Here is a 22715-nt window from a genome sequence, read left to right as displayed (position 1 = left end):
AGACTACTTGGGAGGCTGAGGTGAGAAGATCACTTGAGCCCTAAAGACAGAGGTTGCAGTGAGCCAAGATTGTATCATTGCGCTCCAGCCTGGGCAACAGAGTGAGACTCCAAAAAAAAAAAAAAAAAAAAAAAGCATAAACAACCCCTTTGTTTTGGTTAACCCCAGCAATGCACATGGTTGGGACATTTCAAAACTAAATTTGGGTGTTTGTTTTCTAAGGGCTTTATAAATAATTTGAGTAGATTTCAATGTTTTTCCAGAAATTCATGAATTTTGGACTTGCTCCCCTGTCCTCTGTGCCTTTCCTTAAAGGGCACCTAGCACAGTCTCAAAGATTTCCTTCCCAAAGGCTCTTCCCTTTGGAACTTCCAGTCACACATGCAACATGGCAAGTTGTTTCCACAGCCCTTCCCACTGGCAATAAAAATATACATATATAGAAGAAAAGTTACCAAATAATTAAAACCAGCATTATCTTGAAAAATCGGATCTTGATCACGGCTCCCATCCTTCTCTCGTTCTCCGTGTAAATGCCTTGTCTTCCTTTAAGTAAAGAGGCCACTGTGAAGAACAGAAGGAACTATGTGTGGTGTTCATTATTCATGTTTATGGAGTGACAGAGAAGGCAGTGGAAGCAGGTGTGAGCCCACAAGCAAGGCCAGAGGGGCAGGAAGCAAAGCAAGTCACTGACATTCATTCCTCACAACTTCCAGGTTGGAGTCCTCATAGACCCTAAGGAATATACATATTTTTAAACTTCTGCTTTGAAATAATTTTAGATTTGCATAAAAGTTGCAAAGATGGCACAGACAGTCCCTGTATACCCTTTACCCAGATTCCCCTCAATGTAAGCATCTTATGCAACCATGGGGATGTTCTTCACAACTATGAAATTAACACAGATACATTACTATGAACTAAACTCCCAATTTTGGCTGGGTTCAGTGGCTCACACCTGTAATCTCAGCACTTGGGAGGCCAAGGTGGGTGGATCATTTGAGGTCAGGAGTTTGAGACCAGCCTGGCCAACATGGTGAAACTCTATCTTTACTAAAAATACAAAAATTTGCCAGGCATGGTGGTGTACGTCTGTAATCCCAGCTATTCGGGAGGCTGGTGCACGAGAATCCCTTGGGCTCAGGAGGCAGAGATCGCAGTGAGCCAAGATCATGCCACTGCACTCCAGCCTGGGTGACAGAGCAAGACTCCGTCTCAACATAAATAAATAAATAAATTCCCAATTTTATTTGAATGTTCCTAGTTCAGAAACTATATTTTTAAAGGCTCATTTTCTCTGTTATAAAAATAGAGGTGCAGTGGCTCACACCTGTAATCCTAGAATTTTGGGAGGCTGAGGCAGGTGGATCACCTGAGGTCAGGAGTTTGAGGCCAGCCTGGCCAACATGCTGAAACCCCATCTCTACTAAAAATACAAAAATTAGCTGGGTGTAGTGGCAGGTGCCTATAATCCCAGCTACTCGGAGGCTGAGACAGGAGAATTGCTTGAACCTGGGAGGCAGAGGTTTCAGTGAGCCAAGATCACGCCATTTCATTCCAGCCTGGGCAAAAGAGCGAAACTGCATCTCAAAAAAATAAAAATAAAAATAGTGCACACTTGTTAAAATATTGAAAAAAAATTTGATTCCTTCTTATAGACAAGTTAGAAAATATTTAAAAGTTTAGAGAAGTATGAATGACCCATGGTCCCTCCACCCAGAGATAACCACTGTTAACATCTTAGTATATTTCTTTTCAGTCTTTTTTCTATTTATCAGCTAAAATCACTATTTTTGATGAGATTTTGTTTAAAAATGCTATATTTAACACACTATATTTAAATGTAGATATGCACCGGGCGTGGTGGCTCACGCCTGTAATCCCAGCACTTTGGGAGGCCAAGGTGGGTGGATCACCCAAGGCCAGGAGTTCAAGACCAGCCTGGCCAACATGGCAAAACCCCATCTCTACTAAAAATACAAAAAAAATTAGCTGGGCGTGGTGGCACGTGCCCATAGTCCCAGCTACTCGGGAGGCTGAGGCATGAGAATCACTTGAACATGGGTGGCAGAGGTTGCAGTGAGCCAAGATCACGCCACTGCACTCCAGCCTGGGGTGACAGAGCAAGACTCTGTCTCAATAAAAAGAAAAAAAAAAGTGTAGATATGAAATCACAATAATTTTATATTACCAATGATAGAGTACTCTCAACAATGTTTTTAAAAAGTTCAACAATCAACAGGTGATCTTCAAAGGACCTCTCAGTTAAGGCAAATTTCCTTATTCCCATTCTGTCCTTGAGAGATCTCTGGCAGCCTGAGGAGGTGGGAGGCTCACTCCAGGACACACTTCCTTGAGGGGAAAGTAGGGGCCGGACTGCAGGTCTCCAGCCCCAGCCTAGAAGTCTTTCCCAGACATGTTGTCAACGACTTCATTCCTCTTATCCTTTTCTAACCATTAACCTTGACTCATTTCCTGTGCTCCACTTCCTGTTTCCTGCCCATCTGAGAAAAAATATCAGCCAAGTGCATTATGGGACTGGAGTCGCCTCAGTACATACTCAGCCCCTTCCCCCTCCCCTCTCTTCTTCTGTTCCTCTCGCACCTCCACAGTCGTCCAAGGGTACTCCTGCAGCCAACCCAGGAGAACCCCAATACAGAAGTGAAAAGTCAACTAGTCCTGGCACTGAGCTAACAAACGACGGCACAGAACTTGTGCGGGCAGAGGCCTGCACATTTTCATTTATTGAACCTGCTTACTTTCTGAAGCTGTGATCTGCTGATGTCTCCAGAGGATGACAAATGAGATCAACTGTCCTGGAGAATTCCAGGACATGTGTCACTGTCTGAGCCTGAGGCATGGGGCCGCTCACAGTGGCCGTGTACCCAGAGAGCTTCCCTAGTATTTACCTGCTGTCACTGTCTTTTGGAACAGGATGGGGTTGGCCATGAGAACCAGCAGCAGGGGCAGGTACATGGTGACATAGTGGGGGATGGCATGGTCCAGACCCCGCTCACACCTGAGAGAGGAAAACCAAAGTCATTCTTCTCAAAAGCAAAGCTTTGGCTAAAAGACATCTACTTATCTGGAAGTCAAGATAAGAGGATGAGAATGAAAAGGGAAATGCATAAATCTGCTTCTGACTGCCCAAAGGAAATGTGAGTCATTTCTCATGTCTGGAACAAGCCGTAAATTGCAGGAGAGTAAGGGAGATCAACCATGTTTCTGTCTCAGAAATGGTAGGACCCTTAAGGCATTCCACTGGAGGAAGCTTTTAAAGGTTCCTGCTGGGAAAAGATCGGAAAGAAAAACACCCTGGGATGGGGGATTCCCTGCATTGGGTCTCAAGGAAAAAATGCAATTCAAGTAGAGACAAAGGCACTCCATTAAATAGTTAGGTTTTGAGTACTTACTACCTGGTTTTGGGCAATAACATGAATAAAATCCAGTCCCTGGGCTTGAACAACTCAAAATATGCCAGCTCCATATTTCAGAGGAAATATGTTCTCATGGTTATGGATAACAATAGTTTCAGAGGTTCTTGTCAGAGAAAAGGACAAAGATTTCTACTGAGGCGTCATAGGAGTCACTGGTCACCACGGAATGTGCTGGAGGGCCTCACAAACATATGTTACCAAGGTAACAACTGGCAGCTGTGAAATGCTTAATGTGGGAGAGAAGCAAAATGGCACAGAGGAAGAGGAAACCGAAGGCAAAGAGGAGGGAGGTCTGCTCTAGCTCAACCAAAGAGGGAGGCGGAAAAGGGACTAACCAAACAGCCTCGTGGCCACGAAAGGGGGAATGACAAAAAATAAATTAAACACCCTTAATATTGACAGAGTTGTCAAACCAGAGGGGAAAGTGGCAGAAAATGTGAAAAAAAAAAAAATCAGGTAGGAAAAATGCAATACCCGTCTCGTCTTGCCATAGGAAGAATTACTATACCACCTCTCAACACTGCCACCTTCTTTTAGCAGGCGGTTTTATCTTTAGCTAGAGGCGAAAATTCAATCTGGAAAGGCTTGAAAGGAGAAAGAGAAACAAGAGGAGAAACAGAAGTGACTCTGATGCAAAGACAGAAATGAAATGACAAATAAGAGAGTGAGACTGTGAGCATGAAGAATGCCGAGTGCCCTGGGTCAGGCGTTGTGAAAATGAAGAGATGATTAAGGATATGATGCTTAAAACGAGCAGCTCCTAAAGACCCTGGGAGCACCTCAGGGTTCCCTGTGCACCCTGCAGCAATGGCGCCCTAAAGCTCAGATGCAACTTTGCCAGGAGTCTCTGGGGTCCCACAGGCGAGGGAGAGCCACAGAAACTCCCTTTCCAACTAAGTGCATTCCGTTATAACAGCTGCTGACACTGCATCTGTTCTTTTAAAGTTCCTCAGAAAAGCAGACTGTGTGGATGGATCTACACAGAGCTCCCTGCTTGTATTCATGGTTGACAAGGCAACACCAATTTGGAGACATCCTCACTGAGTAGCTGCAAGAAGCCAGAAAAGAGGGAGATAAATTATCTATACCAATTTTTTTTTCTGTAGATTTTTTTTCTGTAAAGGAACAGATAGTAAATATTTTCAGCTTCATGGGTCACACTGTGGTGTCTGAGGCAACTACTCAACTCTGATGTTGTCGTGCAAAAGCAGTCAGACAGTACATAAAGAAATGAGTGTGACTATATTCCAATAAAACTTTATTTACAAAAACGGAAAAAGGCCGGATTTGTCCTGGGGGCTACACCGTGTTGATCCCTGGTATAAAAATCACAGACAAAGACACTGTCCACTTCTGTTTTCCAGTTTTCCATTGGAAGTTAGGGTATATATCCTTGGAAAGACCTTGGCTTTGCAACTGAGGGTTGCATGGACAGGAATGTAAACTTGAGGAAATGCCTGAGACAGTTTCAGTGGCCACATCTCGCTCTGTGTGGAGGATGGAAGAGAAGTGAGGAAGGGTAGGAAGCAAAGCTAGAGAATAAGCCCTGCCCAGGCATCCTTTTGGCCTCTTCCACATTGTCCCACACTCATTCCTAGAATGTTAAGCTCACCTGCTCATCCAGAGGAAGCTTGAAGACCAAATACTTAAAAGTGGGCATGAGAAAACTGTACCAATACAGGGGCTGGGGATACACCTTACGTGGAGGGGAATATGCGGAAAGCTTTGCGTGCATGCTTGTGTGCATGGGCGCCTATGCACACAAACGAGAAAGGCAGAGCCAGGGAGAATGACTCCAGGGTCATTCTCCAAGCTATTGTAGTCCGCCCTCTGGGGCTGGGCCGTGAGCATGGCTCATGTGGCCCTGAGACAACGGCCTAACCTCCAAGGCACCAACTCTGTTGGTCAGGGCTCATGTATTCCCTGCCAGAGAACACACAATGAGCCAAAGATGGGGCTGTCTGGGGCGCTGGAGTCCCAACTTACCTGGACACGGAAGGGTAGTAGAGCATGGCGGCTCCCTCCACACAGAGCAGGGTAGCCAGGCCCCACGCCATGATGTGATACAGCAGGATGGTGCTAGGGGACAAGCACAACAGCAGCCACAGCTCAGTGGGGCACAGAGGCCTGCCTGGAACTGCCAGGCCAGCTCCTGCGCTCTGGAAAGGTCAGGAAAATGTACACAAAGGAAAGCCCCTCGGCAGAGAGTTTCCTCGTGCTGCTGAGGTTGGTTGGTTGTTTTCCATTGAGGTGAAATTCACATCACATAAAATTAACTATTTTAAAGTGAACAATTAAGTGGCATTTAGTACATTCACAGTGCTCTGGAGACATCACCACTGTCTCCTTCCAAAATGTTTTCATCATTCCAAAAGGAGACTCCATATCCATTAATTGGTGATATGGTTAGGCTTTGTGTCCCCACCTGAATCTCATCTTGAATTGTAATCTCCATAATCCCAAGGGATAGAACAAGTTGAACTAATCATTGTTGGATGGAAGTCAATTGGTTAGGTGATTGGAGGATGGAAATGACCAGGTGGAGGTAATTGAATCATGGGGGTGGTTTCCCCCATGCTGTTCTCGTGATAGTGAGTGAGTTCTCACGAGATCTGATGGTTTTATAAGGGGATTTCCCTCCCCTCCACCCAATCGCTCGGCTGCCTTGTGAGGAAGGTGTCCTGCTTCCCCTTGGCCTTCTGCCACGATTGTAAGTTTCCTGAGACCTCCCCAGCCATGCTGAACTGTGAGTTAAACCTCTTTCCTTTATAAATTACTCAGTCTCAGGCAGTTCTTCATAGCAGTGTGAGAACAGACTAATACAAGTGATCACTCCCCTTTGCCCATCCCCCAGCCCCTAGCAACCACTAATCTAGTTTCTGTCTCTGTGGATTTGCATGTTCTGGGTATTTCATGTAAATGGAAATATATGCTATGTGGCCTTTTGCACTTGGCTTCCTTCACTCAGCATAATGCTTTCCAGGTTCACTGATGTAGCATGGCTCAGTTCTTCATTCCTTTGTTTCTTTTAATATTTTGTTGAGGCAGTATCTCACTAAGTTGCCCGAGCTGGTCTTGAACTCCTGACCTCAAGCAATCCTCCCACCTTAGCCTCCCAAATTGCTGAGATTATAGGCATGAGCCACTGTGCCCCTTTCTTTCCTCTTTTTGTTGGGGTTGGGGCCGGGGTCAGGGTCTCGCTCTGTCATCCAGACTGGAGTGCAGTGGTGCAATCTCGGCTCACTGCAACTGTCCCCTGAGCTCAAGCAATCCTCCCACCTCAGCCTTCTGAGTAGCTGGGACCACAGGCACACACCATCATGCCCAGCTATTTCTTTGTATTTTTTGTGGGGATGAGGTTACGCCATGTTGCCAGGCTGCTCTTGAACTCCTCAGCTCAAGTGATCCCCCCGCCTCAGCCTCCCAAAGTGCTGGGATTACAGGCGTGAGCCACCGCGGCAGCCCTTTCTTCCCTTTTTCTGACTGAATACCATTCCATTGTATACATGGGCCAAGATTCACCCATCAATGGACATTTAGGTTGTTTCCACTGTGAGTGGTGCTGCTATGAACACGTGTTATGTAACAGTATTTGTTTGAGTTTCTGTTTTGTTTTGAGATAGTCTCACTCTGTGACCCAGGCTGGAGTGCAGTGGTGTAATCATAGTTCACTGCAGCCTCCAATTCCTAGGCATAAGCAATCCTCCCACCTCAGCCTCCCAAGTAGCTGGGACCACAGGCATGCACCACCATGCCCAGCTTATTTTTGATTTTTTGTAGACATTTTTTTTTGTAGCCATTAGAGATTTTTTTGTGTTGCCCAGGCTGGTCTCAAACTCCTGGCCTCAAGCGATCCTGCCACCTTGGCCTCCCAAAGTGCTGGGATTACAGGCATGAGCCACTGCACCTGACTGGGTTCCTGTTTTCAGTTCTTTGGGGTGTATACGTAGGAGTGGAATTGCTGGGTCAGATTTTTTTTTTTTTTTTCAAGATGGAGTCTTGCTCTGTCACCCAGGCTGGAGTGCAGTTGTTGCAATCTCTGCTCACTGTAACCTCCACCTCCCGGGTTCAAGCAATTCTCCTGCCTTAGCCTCCCGAGTAGTTGAGACTACAGGCGCCCACCACTAACCCTGCTAATTTTTGTATTTTTAGTAGAGACAGGGTTTCACCATGTTGGCCAGGCTGGTCTTAAACTCCTGACCTCAAGTGTTTCACCTGCCTTGGCTTCCCAAAGTACTGGGATTGCAGGTGTGAGCTGCCACACCGGCCATACATTTCTGCTGTTTATAAGCTGTCGCCAGTCTGTGGTGTTTGTTATAGCAACCTAGACAAACTAAGACTGCACCTCACGGGCACAGCACTCGCCAGGTGCTCCTCCCAGCCTCCCCACTTACTCCTCTTACAGCCTCATCCCAGGAAGATGCTCTGAGGCTCAATAGGTCTGAACCGAATGCAAACACCTGGCACATTAACTAGCTGCATCACCTCCGCCAGACCCACTTCTCAGAGCCATGAGTTGCTCCTTTCAGCTGGGTGAACATGGAAACCCCCTGCGGCCTTCCTGTGCCAGTACGCTAAGGGCCAGGTGGATGTCAGGCCCGGCTGCTTTCTGCTACTTACGCTGCCCTCCAGGGCAGGCTGGCTGTCCCCGCCCACCTCCACTTTCCCACAGGGCTGGGCCTGCCCTGGATGCCCAGCTGTCTTCACTTTGAGGACAGTCAGGAGGACCCAGCAGTGGGATTTACCAGCATCCTGTGCTCAGGGAGGTGGAGACATGTACTGGACCATCAGCACTGTTACTCTGGGATTTCCCTTCCAGTGCACATTCTCTACAGAAGAGGGGCCGGTGATAGGAAACACTTCCCACACCCTTAACCTACAAGATGGCTGTCAGCACGTGCAAAGGTGACATCAAGTTGAAATGAATGTACTGATGCGTGCTACTCCATGGGTGAACCTCAGAAGCAATGCTGAGTGAAAAGCCAGACACAAAGGGTGCACACATTGTGTGATTCTGCAGACATGGTGGGGGCTGCTAATGGGTGCAGGGTTTCTTTTTGGGATAGTAGAAATGTTCTGGAACTAGTAGTGGTGGGGCTAACTGATATATAACCTTGCAGATGGCACTAAAAGCCACTGAACTTCACACCTTTAAAAGGCGAATATTACAGTATTTAAGTTACATCTCAATTAAAAGAATCAGGGTTGTATCAGCGCAGTATGTCTCACTCAGTGTACATTGGCTGAATGTTTATTGAGCAAAGATCATGCCTTTTCTAGGCACAGGAAACAGTCCCTGCCTGCATGGGGGTGACCATCTTGAGAGGATAACATAGAAGAATCAGTGTAACGTCCCAGCCTGTGCCCCTGCTGGGGGCCAGCCCCACAGGCCATAGCTGGATGGAGAAGATTTTACATGAAGTCAGGCTCGTAACCGTGATTAATCTAAGAGATGAGACTATGTTTGTGGTGGTTGTTGTTTTAAGAGACAGGGTTTCCCCCTGTCACCCATACTGGCATGCAATGGCACAGTGATAGCTCACAGTAACTTCAAACTCCTGAGCTCAAGCCTGCCTCAGCCTCCCAAGTAGCTAGGACTACAAGCACTCACCACCACACCCAGCTAACTTTTTTATTTTTAGTAGAGATGGAGTCTTGCTATGTTGCCAGGCTGGTCTCAAACTCCTGGGCTCAAGCAATCCTCCCATCTCAGCCTCCCAAAGCGCTAGGATTACAGGCATGAGCCAACATGCCTGGCAGAGACTATGTTTATAAGTTAAAGTGGACAAACACTTGTGATAACCCAAATACATTTCCCTGAAGATGTCCCTGTCCTAATCTCTGGAACCTGTGAAAATGTTCCCTTATATGGCAAAAGAGATTTTGCAGGTGTGATGAAGTTAAGGATGTTTGAGATAAGGAGGTCATCCTCGGTTATCTGGGTTGGGCCAGTGTAATTGCCAGAATCCAGAAAAGCAGAGACTATCAGCTGCAGAGAACCTGAGAGGAGGGAATTTGAGAAGGACATAACCCACCATTGCTGGCTTTGAAGATGGAGGAAAAGGCCACAAGTCAAAGAATGTGAGCGGCAGCCTAGCCTGGAGGTACATACCTGTAGCCCCAGCTACTCAGGAGGCTGAGGCGGGAGGATTTATTGAGCCCGGGAGTTGAAGGCTGCAGTGAGCTGTGATCATGCCACTGCCCTCCAGCCTGGATGACAGAGTGAGACATGTCTCTTAAAAAAAAAAAAAAAAGGAATACAGGCTCCTTCTAGAAGCTGGGAGCTGGGTGTGGCTGGAGCAGAGAGGGTGAGAGAGGACAGAGGGAGGGCCGTGTGTTGGGGACTGGGTCACAGAAGCCTCTGTGGGCCACACAGGACCGTGTCGGTTTAGGTGTAACTCTGATCTACTGGAGAGCTCTTTTCATTTATTCAAAAAAATTTTCCAATAAGATAAACCTTAAAACTTGAAAAAGACTGGGCGCAGTGTCTCATGCCTGTAATCCCAGCACTTTGGGAGGCCAAGGTGGGTGGATCAGGACCAGCCTGGCCAACATGAGATGGTGAAACCCCATCTCTACTAAAACTACAAAAATTAGCTGGGTGTGGTGGCAGGCACCTGTAATCCCAGCTACTCAGGAGACTGAGGCAGGAGAATCCCTTGAACCTGGGAGGCGGAGGTTGCAGTGAGCCAAGATCGCGCCACTGCACTCCAGCCTGGGCGACAGAGCAAGACTCCATCTCAAAAAATAAATAAGTAAATAAAAATAAAATGGAAAAAAACGGAATCTGAAAAAAAAGAAAGTTATAAAAGATGAGGGGATAGCTTAGAGAAGAAATCAGCCAATGTCTGTGACTGCAAAGTTTTTATGGAGATGTCAGAAGGGGAGGAGGAGCTGTGCTTGGGCTTGTCTGGTTTGCTCTTTCCTACCTCATCCTCTGGCATGGAAGTGAATCCAGGTGGATCTGCAGCAAACCTTGACCTGAACCTGAGGTTTCCTAACAGAAGGACACGAACCTGGGGCTCCTTCTCAGCCGTGTGAGCCCTCACAGCCCCTCAGCGAGAGAGGCCTTATGCCTCCTGAACACTCAGCTCACCCGATAAGCAAGGAGCTCCTATCCCCAAGCCCTCCCGGAGTCACCTCCACATCTAATAGCCAAGTCTGAATGCTCAGTCCCACCTGGGAAGGCTGTCTCAGCAGAACCAGCAGCTACTACTACGTGCTTCCCGAAAGGAGAGCAGGGGCTTGCCTTCTGCCTCCCAGCTCCCGTTCCCTACACAGCCGGCATTCTTGCAGTCTCTAGCTTTCATCTTTGTACTTCCATATACCCCGCCCCATTTCCCCCAGGAGCTGAGGCTGCAGCCTTCCAGATGCCTCAGGAAGACTGAAGATGGAGGCTCTGCAGAGCTGACTGGTGCTGTCCAGTCTTGGGTTTGCCTCTCCTGTCTGATGGGACAAGGTGGGGTGGGGGGCTGGGGCTCCATGGGATGAGTGGCTGTTGCTCAAAACTCTACCAGATTCCCGGCAAATATCATAACCCCCACCCCATCGGGACTTTAACTTGGAAGATCAGCTGTGTAGACAAAGGGATCTGAGTGAGAAAGGACATCCTTCTACAATGAGACAAAAGAAACAAGTCCAAAGAGCTTCAGGAGGAAAAGAAACGCTTCCAGCATGCTTTGCCTCCCACACTGTGACTGGTTCCTGGTGTGGCCCTCCCATGGCCTGGCTGGGCTGGGAGCGGGTTAGGGTTGGGGGTATGTCTTAGCAACGTGGGCCAGGAACTCGAAGCTTTGTGTGAGACTCAGATAACTAATGGAGAGCCTTTCTGCAAAGGGCTGGGTGTTGGAGAATGCAGAATCTCTGCATTCCAGACCCTGACATCAGCCTGGGCCTCTGAAACCCACACCGGGGCAGAAGTCTGAACCCCAATCCACAGCAGATCAGGAGAAGTCTGCGCCCCCCACGGGCTGAAGACCCTTGGTCCTTTACCCACACTCTAGGCAGTTTCCGTGCCCAGGTGTGCAAAGGTCTCCCCGGACCCCGTTTCCTTTCACACTTCCATTTTCTTACAGCAAAGAAGTGACTTCCATTCAAGACCTGCTCCAGGATCCCAAGTGCCTTCTGTTATTGTTTAAAACCTGTACATCCCACACCTCGAACCAGAGCAGTGGTTTAAGTTTTAACTTTAAATCTGTCTTAATGACATTTCTTAGGATTAGGATTAAAAGAAAAAATATTCCCGTGCCAAAGAAAATAGCTAAGTCCTGAAAGGATCTAGATGGGAATGTGAAGTTTAATCCAGCCATCCCTGCAAAGCTGGGCCCTCTGTCCTAGAATTTTCAGGAGACCCCCAGATCTACCAGCTGCAGTCTCTTAAAGGCCACTAGCAGAATCAACCCCACCCACAGCTCTGGAAACAAGCTCTCTCTTAAAAGGAGAGGTACAGAATCTTTTGAAGCCACGCTCTCAGCCCTGGCTCAAACTACCCAGAGTGTCCCCTCTGAGGCCTCACAAGCAGGCAGGCTCCAGGGGGCAGGACGTCCGCCAGGTGGTAGGTGGGGGCTTGGTCTCCTGGGCTATAGCACTATCGTATTTCTCTGACGTCGGCCTGTTCCTCTTCGATGGGAGCACCAACTTCACTCTGGACAGATGCTTGTCCCAATCCTGGAAACCCGCCCTTGCTCCGGCCTTTGGGAGGCGTCTAGATGTTCCACATCCTTGGACACTCACTTTCTGGGTGATGGCAGGTCCCCGGAAGCCACATTCTGCCCAATACCCTTTAGACTCTAACACCCCCAACATCCTGCCTTCTGATCTCTGATCTCTGAGCTCCAAATGAACTCCCAAACACTGTCCTTGAAGTGAGGAGGGCTTCATGATTGCCTGTCCCAGTTTCTCAGGGCCCTGTCTGTCCACTGGGTCCAGACAGTTCTCAGACTGCCCCGTGGGACCCCATCCCTTTTCCCCTACATCGCCACCATGGGTGGAGGTGAAGTAATGCATCCTCCTATGGCAGCAGGGGGCATTACTCTTCTCCCAGCTTCCTTCCAGCACCCCAAGACCCTTCTACCCATAACTAGCATCTATAAGATCTACAGTTGTGTCAGACCTCCAGCCTCTTCAACACTGAGGGATGCTCAGACAGAGACATGCCAATCACGAGAGCTTCAGGGCCACGGTTTTATCACACTGCTAATTACCTACTCAAAGCCATATTTCCTTTTTCAAAACCTCAGTAACATAATCTGGATGTCATGAGGGCAGCTGCATGCTCAGCTCACAGAGTCTATTTCCTACCTCCTTTAGCAGCTAAGTGTGGCATGAAACTAAGTTCTGGCCAGGCACGGTGGCTCACGCCTGTAATCCCAACACTTTGGGAGGCCGAGACAGGCGGATCACCTGAGGTCAGGAGTTCGAGACCAGCTTGACCAACATGGTGAAACTCCATCTCTACTAAAAATACAAAAATTAGCTGGTTGTGGTGGCAGGCACCTGTAATCCTAGCTACTTGGGAGGCTGAAGCAGGAGAATCACTTGAACCCAGGCGGTGGAGGTTGCAGTGAGCCAAGATCATGCCATTGCACTCCATCTTGGGCAAAAAGAGTGAAACTCTATCGGGGGGTGCGGGGGGTGGGGTGGAACCTAAGAGTGAAACTCCATCTCGAGAAAAGAAAAAAAAGAAACTAAGAGTGAAACTCCATCTCAAAAAAAAAACAAAAACAAAAACAAAACAAAACAAAAAAAAAACTAACTTCTGGCCAATAATATGTAACTGGCATTGTATGAAACTCCCAGGACATTACTTAAAGCTGGCTCAGGGGAACACAGGCCTCTATTGCATTGTTCTTTTCCAGCTTCCTGATGCCCAGAATGTAGGTGTGATGACTGGAACACCAGCAGCTATATTGGGCCATGACACTTTGAGGATGGAAGTCACACAATATAATAGTGATGCAGGAAAATCCAAGGAACCTGGGTCCCTGATGTCCATCACAAGCGTCCTGGATTGCCTACCTCTGGACATCTTTAGCATGAAAGAAATCTCTACCAGGTTTAAGTCATTATTATTATATATATTTTATGTAGCCAAAATGAATCTTCAGTGATATACCTAATTAGCTGGCTCTGACCTTAACCATCATCCCTGGAGAATTTTCACAACCAGGCATATCTCAGTTTGGTTCAGCTGTGTAAGAGTTTGGGAGCTAAGGTAAAAAGATGGAAGGAACAAGCATAAAAATGAAGTAAGCACTAAACTTCAGGCCAGAGAGACCAAAGTTGATGATGTGATCTATATAAGGAATGTCAATGATTTTAGAGCAGGGATCTATAGGGATTACCCAACATATTCTATAGCCTACATATGATCTCTATTTACTGATATTGGCTTTAAAAGTAAATTTATTCAATAAGTGGTGCTGGGACAACTGGATATCTACATGCAAAATAATGAAGATGGACCCGTTAGTCACCTGTGCACAAAAATTAACTCTAAGTGGACCTAAATTTAAGCATTCAAACCATAAGAAAACATAGGTCTAAATCTTTGTGACCTTGGGTTAGGCAATGATTTCTTAGATATGACAAAAGCATAAGAAATCAAAGAAAGAAATAGAAAAATTGGACTTCATCAGAATGAAAAACTTTTGTGCTTTGAAAGATACCATCAAATAGGTTTAAAGACAAACCACAGAATGGGAGCAACTATTTGTGAATCATGTATGTAATATGCTACTTGTATCTAGAATAAAGAACTACAACTCAATAATAAAAAACCAAATAGCCCAATGAAATAATGGGCAAAAGAGGTGAATAGACATTTCTCTAAGAAGATACATACATGACCAATAAGCACATGAAAAGATGTTTAGCATCATTAGTCATCAGTGAAATCAAAACCATGAAAAGTTACCAATTCACACGTGCTAGGATGGCTAAAATTAAAACAGACAGATAATAACAAGTGTTGACAAGGATGTGGATAAACTGCAACCCTCACATTACTGCTAGAATGTAAAATGGTGCACCCACCTTGGAAAGCAGTTTAACATTTCTTACTCTTACAAGGTTATCACATATCTCAGCAACTACATACCTAGATATATACTCAGGAATATGTGATGAAAACATATGTCCACACAAACACTTACATACAAATGTCAATTGCAGCATTATTCCTAGTAGCCAAACAATGGAAGTAGTCAAAACAATGGAAGCACACAAAATGTCCATCAACCAATAAATGGATAAACAAAATGTAGTATAGCCTTACACTGGAATATTATTTAGCAATGAAAAGGGATTGTTTGAGTCCATTCAGGCTGCTATAACAAAACATCACACACGAGGTGGCTTATAAACAACAATTATTGCTCACAGCTCTGGAAGCTGGGAGTCCAAGATCAAGGTATGGCAGATGTGGTGTCTGGTGAGGCCCCACTTCCTGGTTCATAGATAGCACCTTCTTGCTGTGTCCCCACATGGTAGAAGGGGTGAGGGAGCTCTCTGGAGCCCCTTTTACAAGGGCACTGATCCCACTTATGACCTAATAACCTCCCAAAGGCCCCGCCTCCTAATACTATCACCTTGGGGGTTAGAATTTCAATATAGGAATTTTTGGAGGAACAGAAACATTCAGACCATAACAGGAATGAAGCACAGATACGTGACAACACAGATAAACCGTGAAGATGTTACACTGAGTTAAAAACCCAAACACGAAAGGTCATGTAGTGTATGATTCCATTGCTATGAAATGTCCAGAACATGCAGTTCCACAGAGACACAGTAGATAAGTGGTTGCTGGGGGCTGTGGGGAGGGGGTAGTGAGGAGTGACTAATAACTAGCACAGAGATGTAGAGGGGATGATTAAAATGGTATAAAATCGATGACGGTGATGGTTATGCAATTCTGTGAATACACTAAAAACCACTGGATTTTAGGCTTTAAACAGGTGACCTTTATAAAGCTGGGGTTTTTTTTTGTTTGCATTGTTTTTTGAGATAGGGTCACACTCTGTCGCCCAGGCTGGAGTACGGTGACATGATCATGGCTCACTGTGCTTTGACTTCCTGGGCTCAAGCCATCCTCCCACCTCAACCTCCCGAGTAGCTGGGACCACTGTTGTACCCCACCATGCCTGGCTATCTTTTTTTTATTTTTTGTAGAGATGGGGTCTCACTATGTTGCTCAGGCTGGTCTCAAAACTCCTGGGCTCAAGCAATCCTCCTGCTTCAGCCTCCCGAAGTGCTGGGATTACAGGTGTGAGCCACTGTGCCTGGCCTATAAAGCTGTATTTAAACAAAAACAAGAACAAAAAAACCGGCAAGGAAGGGCTCCCTCCAAAAGGGACCTGAATCAAGTGGACCATGAACTTGGTGGGGGCAAATGCTTCCTGGATTTGGAGCCCTGCCATGCCATGTCCAGCTTCTCTGTGTCAGTTCAGCTCTATGTGTGGATGTTTCCTCAACATGTGTGCATCCCACCTACTATAACAGCTGATAGGTATCAAGAGCCTGCAACATGCCAGGACTGTTCTTAACCATACACATGGATTATCACATTTACTCTTCGCAGTGACCTTGTGTGGTAGGTACCATTTCACAGCTGAGAAAACAGAAGTCCAGAGAAGTTAAACAACTTGCCAACAGCTACACAGCTCACAAGTGACTGGGCATCAGTTCAAACACACCAGTGCCCCAGGTACTAACCACTGAATAACTCCCTGCCAAGCAGCCACCTCCAGCCCCAGCATTCTCAGGTTCCAGATTTAGCATGAAGTGTCAATATATACATCCCTTGAACCTTTAAATATAATAAAAAATTGTTTATGCGGTGGCTCATGCCTGTAATCCCAGCACTTTGGGAGGCCGAGGCAGGAGGATCACTTGAAGCCAGGAGTTTGAGACCAGCCTGGGCTGCATAGCAAGACCCTATCTCTACAAAAATAATAAAATTAGCCAGGTTTGGTGGCACATGTCTATAATCCCAGCAACTTGGGAGGCTAAGGTGGAAGAATCACTTGAGCCTGAGAGGTTGAGGCTGCAGTGAACCACTGCACTCCAGCCTGGGTGTCAAAGTGAGACCCTGTCTCTAAAACATAAAAAATAAACAATAAAATTGTCTATATACATGCCAATTCTGTTTTAGTATTTGTCCAGTTCCAAATATTTCATTTATTGAATTACTTGCTTTCAAGGTTTTTAAAATCCTCAAGATTTTATTTTGTTATTTTGGAGATGGACTCTCACTAAGTTTCACAGGCTGGTCTCAAACTCCTGGCCTCATGCAGTCCCTCCAAGTAGCTGGGATTACAGGCACGGGCCACTGTGCCTGGCTAATATTTTAAATGTGCCTTTGGCCTCTTATGAAAATGAACTGCCATGGATGTTTCTAGGCGGAGGCGCCAGCTGACAGATTTTGAATGACGGTGTCTGCAACACTACAAAATACTTTTAAATGCTCAGTGCCATCTCTAATCTTCCCTCTAAAATAGAACTAGGGCAGATATCCCATTTCCTCCGTGAATACCTCAGTCCCGCCGATCTCCGGATCACCAGATAAGCATCCACCGCATAGCAAAACAGCCACCAGAAGCAGGCACTGTACAACAGCTGGATCCACATCTGCAATTGGGAAGAGCCCTGCATCAAAATGTCTGGAAACAGGTACAAGAAGCCCAGCCCATCCTTGAGACAGCAGGGCAGACACCGGCTTCCTCTGACGTCAGGAAGCCGCATGTGACAGCTCTCGGGACACAAGTGGGCACAGCCCCTGAGACCAAGGAGGGTGTGGCCTGGGATGGGTGTAGGCATTTGGATTTGACTAAGGAACTCTGCCTTCTGCCCCACTTGTATGCAGGGAGGATGAAGTGCCAAGATATGTCATTTAAACTGGGGTGCAGGCTCAAGGGGGCTTTGAACTCAATAGAAGCTCTTGTTCTGAGGAAGAATGAGTACGGGGAGGAGGGACTCAGGCAGTCCTTCCAAAGACAAGATGGAGGAAGGGGACTCCAGTGTTAGAAACCACACAAGGTCAAGATGTCTCGCTACCGTGGGCTGAGACAGAGGCTCATAGATGCAGTTAGGAAGCCACTGAAGACAGGGAAGCGAGGAAACTGGCAATTCTGCTCCAGCACGGGGCAGTCAACACAGCATCAGGGAATGCGCTTCAAATCACTCACCTGAGCACCAGCGTGACGGATGGAGCATAACATACATGTGTATGTGTGTCTGTGTATATATGATATCTATTTACTTATTCAATAATTTCTTTATATATAATTATGTGGTTTTATTTTTTGTCTGAAGACGGAGTTTCACTTTGTCACCCAGGCTGGAGTGCAGTGGCGCGATCTTGGCTCACTGCAACCTCCGCCTCCTGGGTTCAAGCAATTTTCCTGCCTTAGCCTCCTGAGTAGCTAGGACCACAGGCACACGCCACCACACCCAGCTAATTTTTGTATTTTTAGCAGAGATGGGGCTTCACCCTGTTGGCCGGGCTGGTCTCGAATTCCTGGCCTCAAGTGATCCACCTGCTTCGGCCTCCCAAAGTGCTGAGATTACAAGTGTGGGCTATCGTGCCCGGCTTATATGTTTTATTTAATATATTTAAGTATATATTTAAACAAAATGCATCCAATGGATTGATAACTTTTTCTGTGGCAGCTGGTTTTGCTTGTGGCCGCATTTAAGCAGAGGATGCATTTGTGAAGGGGAGGGAGAAACAACACTGGAGTGTCTGCGGCAGCATCCCCTGGAGGGTTTTGTTAAAACACAGAGAGGGCTGGGTTCCTGATCAGCAGGATGGGGCGGGACCTGAGAACCTGCATTTCTAACAGACTCCCAGGGTTTGCTGCTGCTGCGATTTGAGGAGCATAGGTAGGGAGGAGAGGGCATGCCGAGGGACTGGACTCACCGCACTCCCCACGCAGAAAGCAGCAGGCCAAATTTCCGTGCGGTTCACATCTGAGATGCTGTCAACAAAATTTGGGAATCCTAACCACACGGTGGACCGGATCACAACACCTAAGAGAGAATTGGATAATGCTTTGTATCTGATCCTAATCAAATCTAAAGCTGATTTCTTGCTTTGGAAAAATGATAGATACATAATAGAGATAGGAAGAGAGGAAGGAAGAAGGAAGGAAAGGAAGGAAGGAAGGAGGGAGAGAGGGAGGGAAAAAGACAAGAAGGAGGGAAAAGGAAAAAAGGAAGAAAAAAACATACATATTGGTGTGTGCAGAGAGAAAAAGAAGATTGAAACTCACAAAATAACGTTTTTTATTTTTATTTTTTTATTTATCTTTTTTTTTTTTTTTTTTGAGGCGGAGTCTGACTCTGTCACCCAGGCTGGAGTACAGTGGTACAATCTCAGCTCACTGCAACTTCCGCCTCCTGGGTTTAAGTAATTCTCCTGCCTCAGCCTCCCGAGTAGCTGGGATTACAGGCACCCGCAACCACGCCCAGCTAATTTTTGTATTTTTAGTAGACGGGGTTTCACCATGTTGGCCAGGCTGGTCTCAAACTCCTGACCTCAAGTGATCCGTCTGCCTTGGTCTCCCAAAGTGTTGGGATTACAGGCATGAGCCACCACGCTTGGCCTGAAACTCAGAAAATAACTCTCATGGTAGCAAAACAAACGCAGGCACTTTAATGTAAACCATAGCTGGCCACAGTCTCATCCCTATTTTGTCTGTTTACTTGCAATATGTGACTAGCAATCTGTATTTCTCAGCTGCATTTTCAGTGTCTATATTAGTTATTTCTCACATAAAAAAGAATTTTAAAAAAGCTCAATTTAGAAGTTCAAATATATAGTTCCTTCATTCTTTTTTTAAACACTACATTTAAAATTTTCACAAATTAGTTCTCAATAATTTGCCTTTAACATTTATTCTTTGTGAGTTTCTCTTGCTATTAGACCCAAATGTCTAACATCCTCAAAACGGTATGCACACTCATGGTACATATGATGGTTCTTTGTTAGGTAATGCAATATCCTTTGTTTAAAAGCACACTAGGGTCTGGGCACGGTGGCTCACGCCTGTAATCCCAGCACTTTGGGAGGCCAAGGCCGGCGGATCACTTGAGCCCAGGAGATGAGACCAGCCTGGCGAAACCCCGTCTCTACAAAAATACAATAATTAGCTGGGGGTGGTGTCATGAGCCTGTGGTCCCAGCTACTCAGGAGGCTGAGATGGGAGAATCGCTTGAGCCCAGAAGGCGGAGGTTGCAGTGAGTCGAGATTACACCACTGTACTCCAGCCTGGGCAATAGAGTGAGACCCTGTGTCCAAAAAAAAAAAAAAAAACAAAACAAAAAAGAAAGAAAGAAAAAAGAACCTGGCGCGGTGGCTCACACCTGTAATCACAGCACTTTGGGAGGCTGAGGTGGGTGGATCACCTGAGGTCAGGAGTTTGAGACCAGCCTGGCCAACATGGTGAAACCACGTCTCTACTAAAAATATAAAAATTAGCCGGGCATCGTGGTGGGCGCCTATAATTCCAGCTGCTCAGGAGGCTGAGGCACAAGAATTGCTTGAACTTGTGAGGTGGAGGTTGCAGTGAGCCAAGATTGTACCACTGTACTCCAGCCTGGACGACAGAGTGAGACTCTGCCTAAAAAAAAAAAAAAAGGACACTAGGTAATATAAAGGGGAGAACTGTAAACAACACCAAGCTACATGCTATGTAGTAGTGCTCACTGGTATACATGCTATACACCACTAAACACACACTATGCAATACACTACTAAAATCACATCATATACACAACACACACCATGTGATACACCACTAAACAAATGCTATGTAATATACTACTAAACACATACCATGTAATATACCACTAAACACACACTATGTAATACACTACTAAAGGACAACTGTGAACACTAAAAAGCTCAAGACATCTTCTCATTATCAAGCCACTGCCAACAAAAACAATGCCTTTCTTCTCTACAGTGCCTTAGAATTTTCAGCATTTATCACTCCTTTGAGCTTAATAAAAGCCCTATCCCACAGGCATTCAAATTTCTTATTTTCAGTAAGGGGTCCCGATCACCCAGCCTTTTCCTGACTTCTGCTTATTTGCTCACAACCTCATCCACTTCCCTTCTAAAGGCTAACAGATATGCAAGTGTTATTCACTAACCCTCAAAAGATGTTTGGGTACACCTTACTTTTTTAGAGACAGGGTCTTGGCTCTGTCACCCAGGCTGGATCACGGCTCACTGCAGCCTGGAATTCATGGTTTCAAGTGGTCCTCCTGCCTTAGCCTGCTGAGTAGCTGGGACCACATGTGCATGCCACCATGACAGGCTTTTTTTTTTTTTTTTTTTTTTTTTGTAGAGCCTGGGTCTTGTTATGTTGCCCAGGCTAGTCTTGAACTCCTAGGTTCAAGCAATCCGTCCACCACAGCCTCCTGAGTAGTTAGGATAGTTAGGATTACAGGCGTGAGCCACCACACCTTTAGGAAGCCGAAGTAGGAGGATTGCTTGAGCCTAGAAGTTTGACCAGCCTGGGCAAGATGGTGAGATTCCAGCTCTGAAAAAACAATACAAAAATTAGCCAGCGTGGCGATGCGTGCCTGTAGTCCCAGCTACCTGGGAGGCTGAGGTAGGAGGATCCCTTGAGCCCGGAAGTTCAAGGCTGCAGTGAGCTATGATCATGCCACCACACTCCAACCTGGGCAACAGAGTGAGACCCTGTCTCAAATAAAAATGAAGTGATAATGATATTGGGGTTGCAAATGTTTAAAATTATTATGTTTTAGAGCTCTCTCTGAGATCTGAATGGGCAGGATGATGGCGCCTGAGATTTGCTTCACATTAATCTAGTGAGGAGGGTGAAGAGGGGAGCAGATGAGCCGGGTACCTGTACCCCACAAATCCCACATATAGGGATTCACTGTGTTTCTGTTATAGACTGCATTTATGCATGGTGGAAAGGTTCCAAAATAAAAAAGCTAAACAGAATGGCCAAATCTAGCTTAGAGGTCTGTATAAAGTGTCACATAATAGTTTAAAGCAAATGTTGGCAAACTCATTCTGTAATATTTTTGGCTTTGGGAGCCATACTTTCTCTGTCCAATATTCACACTGCCCTTGTAGGGTAAAGGCAGCCATGGATAATTCACAAATGCACATGAACAACATAGCTGCATTCCCATCAAACTTTATTTGTAGACATTAACATTTAAATTTCAGTAATAGTCACATGCCAGGAAATATTTTCTAATTTTGATTTTTAAAAACATTTTAGGGCTGGGTGAGGTGGCTCACACCTGTAATCCTAACACTTTATGATGCCAAGGGTGGTGATCTCTTAATTAAGCCCAGGAGTTGGAGACCAGCCTGGGCAACATAGTGAGACCCCATCTCTAAATATATATATATATAAATATATGTATATATATATTTACCCTACCATGGTGGCCTGTGGCTGTAGTCCCAGCTACTCGGGTAGCTGAGGTGGGAGGATCGCTTGAACCCAGGAGGTTGAGGCTGCAGTGAGCTGTGATCATGACACTGCACTCAGCCTGGGCAAGAGGGTGAGACCCTGTCTCAAAAAAATCATTAATTTAAAGAAAAGTAGGATGTAAAACCATTCTTAGCTCGTGGGCCCTAGAAAACAGGCAGGATTTGGTCTGAGAGCTGCAGTTTGTGCACCTGTGGTGTAAAAATCATACCCAAAAAGCCTGGATAGGGAAGGGATTTCAGCTGACAAAATACTTGAGAGAATATATAGTGCACAATAGAAAAGAATTCACACACGCACATGCACGCACACACACACAGCGAGAGAGAGTGTGTTAATTGTTAGTCTCTCCCTGGTGCAGTTGGGCAAAACCGAGGAAATCTTTTCTGGTCTGGGTTTTGCTTAACTGCGCCATCTGAAGTTTCCGTGTAACAAACACAATAAACGGATTTTTAAAACTCATCGTCCCTTGGATGGGAATTTTACCGACCACATCTGTTTGCAAAACTAACTAGTCGGCTGGGCGCAGTGGCTTATGCCTGTAATCCCAGTACTTTGGGAGGCCGAGGCGGGCGGATTACCTGAGGTCAAGAGTTCGAGAGCAACTTGGCCAACATGGTGAAAGTCCGTCTCTACTAAACATACAAAAATTAGTCGGGCGTGGTGGCGCGTGCCTGTAATCCCAACTACTCGGGAGGCTAAGGCAGGAGAATCGCTTGAACCCGGGAGGCGGGGGTTGCAGTGAGCAGAGATTGTGCCACTGCACTTCAGCCCTTCAGTCTGGGCGAAAGAGCAA

The 22715-nt window shown here is 46.2% G+C and overlaps 1 protein-coding gene across 1 annotated transcript in view; it reads right to left on the bottom strand.

The window, feature by feature from the left end:
• GPR143 (G protein-coupled receptor 143) overlaps positions 1-22715 on the bottom strand; it is a 54391-nt gene that overhangs the window by 18126 nt on the left and 13550 nt on the right. Inside the window, exons 4-8 of the mRNA XM_011966843.1 lie at positions 18358-18467; positions 16972-17066; positions 5424-5516; positions 2910-3019; positions 456-564 (exon numbers count right to left, since the gene is read on the bottom strand). Coding sequence (XP_011822233.1) covers positions 456-564; positions 2910-3019; positions 5424-5516; positions 16972-17066; positions 18358-18467 — 517 coding nt within the window. The remainder of the gene's footprint in view (positions 1-455; positions 565-2909; positions 3020-5423; positions 5517-16971; positions 17067-18357; positions 18468-22715) is intronic.

The sequence above is a fragment of the Mandrillus leucophaeus genome, unplaced genomic scaffold (assembly GCF_000951045.1).
Source record: "Mandrillus leucophaeus isolate KB7577 unplaced genomic scaffold, Mleu.le_1.0 Scaffold777, whole genome shotgun sequence".
Taxonomy (NCBI): Eukaryota; Metazoa; Chordata; class Mammalia; order Primates; family Cercopithecidae; genus Mandrillus; species Mandrillus leucophaeus.
Note: the sequence above shows the minus strand (reverse complement) of the source record. Positions and strands in the feature narration are given on the sequence as shown.